Genomic DNA, 3,927 nt, shown 5'->3' on the forward strand with positions numbered 1-3,927 from the left:
CAGACTTGGGTGATTTGGCATTTCAACCTGAGTCTTGGAGGGCTGTGAGTATGTGGTTTTGATATCTTAGCCATTGTTTCTGAGTGGTAAACCCAGGAGGGAGGAAAAAGCCATTTTACTATCTACTTCAAGTTTTAAAGTTTTAGAAGAAAAAATAAGCACCAGGTCGGAATTGTGCACAAGGAGGTGGCACCTCGGCCAACCCCTGCAAGAGAGGGCCAGGTGGCTCTGCTCCCAGTGAGCAGGAGGACTAAAGTATGCGGGGAGACCCCACACAGCTCGACGGAGAGGGCAGAGTTGGGGTGCCTGTTAGGGATCAGGGTGCTTTCTGGGTCCTGGCTCTGTTCCAGCCACCCCAGTGCCCCAGCAGGCCAGGGTAGAACTATTCACATGCAAAGTAGTCCTTCAAGGGGACGAAGAGGTGTCTGATGACCAGCACGCTCCAGGACTTCCGGAGCAGCTTCTGGCAGGCACCACGGCCCATGTTGGACATATCTGTGTAGTGTACAGGAAAGCTGAAGATACTCTTGAGCTCGGTGCACCACAGAACATCTTCTTTGCCATTCATGACAACAGGGAAAAGTTGGTTTTTCCCCTGTTTGATCGAGTTGGACTTGGTGGTTATTATCTGCACTTTCTTTAACTTTGCTGTCCTATTGAATTCCAAGCAGTCTTGAAGCTCGAGCTTATCATTCTTTGATGCTATCACAGGCCTGTTCATCCCTGGTAGGTTTCCCCAGAAGTATGGGGCCCTGTGAGCAGCAGACACTTTGATTGCGTCAATCATCACTGGGTTGCACTCCAGGAACCATGAGATGTCCCTCTTGTCGCCGACCTTCATGGCTACAACATTCCCAAACATCCAAAAGAATGGCTGGTCATCCACCTCTTTGGGGAACGAGTAATTGAGCAGGTGGTAGAATTTGAAGAAGAGTCTGCCAGTGCCCTCATACAGGCCTTTCCGGGCCGGATTCACATTTGATAGGTCATTGCATGGGCTTCTGCCAATCACCAAATCAAATGGACCCCACTCTTCAATGTTTTTCTTGGTGATATTCCTGACGTCATTCACATATTTGATATTTCCCTCGAGTTTAATGGTTCCAAAAGAAATGGATTCTTCACACACTTCAGAGGTGACATACTTCTCCACTTTAATGTCCAACTTTTTGAGAACCAAGTAACCTGTGGCAATTCCATTGAACAGTGACAGGACTCTAATGGGATGCCGTTTGGCTGCAGGAATCGCAGGGTACACGTTGGGGACCTCGTATTCAAGCCCCACGTCACTGGTGAAGAGGGCCTGCAGGTACACATTCCAGTCCTTCCTGCACCGCAGGACCCTGTGGCAGTGCTGGGGGAGACACATGTAGCAGCTCCAGGGCTCCTGAAGCTTGGCATCTGCGGCTGTGCCTGTGCCCACCAGCACTTCCAAACACTCCACACAGAAGCACCGGCAACAGCTCATGTTGCTGCAGAGAAGCAGCTCGCGGCCCTCGCAGCACACGGTGCAATAGGACTGATAACCATCATCATCGTACATGTAGAACAGCACAAGGAAGGGATCCAGGCAGGTCTGGCAGAGACCACCCTCAAAGAGAGGGTGGAAGGACACAGGGTCTTTCCTACCACAGGACAAACAGCTATCTTCAAGACTGTCCTTGTTATTGGTGACATCAAAAGCCATTTGTTCTTGGCTCTGATCTTCCTCTCCATGGTCTTTGCCATTGTTACAACAGTTGGTCTTCAGGCGCTTGGTTGGGGGACAGTAGTCAGAGGTGGCAGAGTCATCAGCTGTGCATCTTTGACTCTTGTTCTGGTATTTCCTTGATTCTGAGTTCCTACTGCCTACAAGACGCATCTTCACTTTATTAACCACTGATTGCTTGCTGTTGGGTTTGAGGCCCTCGATCCCAGTGGGCTTGAAGCCCCTGTGGGCCCACTCCAGCATGGGCTTCAGCTGGTCTTCCAATGAGTCTCCAGAGCTGCTGGGGAAGGTCTTGCCAGCTTGCACCCTGGCTTTCTCCAGGGCATGATACATGGCCTTCCTGTATGACACCAGTTTATTGAAGGTGGCCAGGTTAAAATGCTGACTGAACAGCCCCAAGGCCACCAGTTTGTCTGCAGAGACCTCAGAGAACTTGCCATCTCCAAACCACTGGACCCATCGAATGCCACACATGGCCTGGCGCTTGGAGGTAGCTTTCCAGGAAACCACCATAGCAGTCCACCAAGAGAAGCCCTTGATCTTTCCCCACACCAGGTCCCCTATTCCAAACTTCTTCCCATCCTGATGTTGCATGTTGTCTGCATCTCTCCTCTCAGTCCACCTGGGAGGACTCTGTGTTCTCCTTCTGGCTGTCCTCAGCCAGGCCAGCATAGGGGGTACTGCTGCTCTGTGGGGTCATGTCATCATCTGTGAGGTCGATGGTGAGGTAAGGACTGGATGGAGATGGCCACGGCATAATTGCAAATGCTGTTGCCCGCTGCCTTAAGGACCTGGTAGCCTGGAAATCTACGGGAGACTCGTCCACGTGACTGCAGCCCTGGCGGCCTCGGGTGGAACGTGGGGAGGGCCTGTAGCTCTCTCGACTGGAGGCACTGCTATTTCGGTTTCTGACTGCTGGGCTTTCAGACAGCGCCCTAGTTTCCTGGAACAGTAGTGGCGCCACAGGAGTATCAGAGCCGTCCCCTTCTTCCTCACCATCTCCTTCTCTTGTCAGATCCTGAGTGTAACTGAGCAGGCTGGAGACTTCTCTCTTGGACAGGTGGGAGCTGGATCTGCGTCCTCTGATCTCCGGGGTGCGGATGGCCTCCAGGATGGGGGGAGAGGGGGCGTCCTTGGAGTCGGAGGACTGGTCACTGCAGGCCCTGTTGATGATGATGATGGAGTCCTCCCTCCCTCTGGCGCCCTCCTCTTCACTGAGGTATCTGGTGTCCCCCTTCATTGTTTCCTGCCGCGGGGCTGGCTCGGGGGCGGCTTGATGGTCGCGCCGCGGGTTGGGACTGGCGGGCGGGAGGCCGGCGAGCGGCCGCGCAGGGTGCTCCGCTAGTGAATCTCCGGCGCAGATCGCCTAGCTACATTTTCTTGGGCCACTTAACCCCAGCGCTGCCGACCGGGCGCTGCCGCCCGCTCGCCCGCCCGCCAGTGGGCTGGTGCCATAGTCCGGGGGCGCCCGGAACAGAGCGTCCACGCGGGCTGCGGTGGCCGGGCTGGGGGCGGCAGCTGCGAAGGAGCGGCGTGGGCCAGACCGGCTGCGCCGGAGGGTCGATCAATTGTATTTCTTCTGTGAAGTTTCTGTTCAGTTCCTTAACCCACTTATTGATTGGATTATTTGTGTTTTGGTGTAAGTTTTTTGAGTTCTTTATGTTAAAATGCATACAATACACCTTGAAATTTATTTCCAAGATGAATAACCCAAAGAGATTGGATAAGAAAAATGTGGAGATAAGTGCTCTATTTGAGGTGCATATAGTAGAGATATTCTCCCATTCTGTGGGCTCTCTCTTTACATTCTCTACAGTAGGAAGTTGAATCTATTTGGAAAACTTTAGAGGAGTGGCATGAAAGGTATCAGAAAAGTTGAGGAAGAATGGAATTGCTGAGTTTTGGATGCACTTTTTTTAACAGGGCGTTTTTGGAAATGAATAGAAAATTAATGTAAATTGGTGTGATATTTTTAGTCAAAAATTTTGCTAAGCTGTGAAGATCAGCTTTTATAAAGTAGCTGGAATTTCTTTCCCAATTGACTTGGATTCACATTCCTTTTGCTTTTTAAAATGTTTCACTTTTGGTTCTTCATCTTAGAAATAAATTTCAAGGTGCATTTTATCCATTTTAAGCTGCTTTTATTTTCTTTTCACTTGACTCAGCAGATTCTTTGGGGAGCTTTGCTTTGTTCCTTCAGAGAAAACACTGAAGGCAGA

At 51.1% G+C, this 3,927-nt stretch overlaps 1 protein-coding gene across 1 annotated transcript; it reads right to left on the minus strand.

Moving 5' to 3' along the window:
- Positions 1-382: 382 nt before the first annotated feature.
- LOC306652245 (DNA (cytosine-5)-methyltransferase 3B-like) lies at positions 383-2,948 on the minus strand (the record flags this gene model as incomplete). The annotated part of the gene is given in 3 exon segments (XM_079125257.1): positions 383-1,816; positions 1,877-2,324; positions 2,326-2,948. Coding segments are annotated over 3 exon segments (2,505 nt in total).
- Positions 2,949-3,927: the final 979 nt, after the last annotated feature.

The sequence above is a fragment of the Sciurus vulgaris genome (genome assembly GCF_902686455.1).
Source record: "Sciurus vulgaris genome assembly, contig: HiC_scaffold_155_arrow_ctg1, whole genome shotgun sequence".
In the NCBI taxonomy this organism is placed as follows: domain Eukaryota; kingdom Metazoa; phylum Chordata; class Mammalia; order Rodentia; family Sciuridae; genus Sciurus; species Sciurus vulgaris.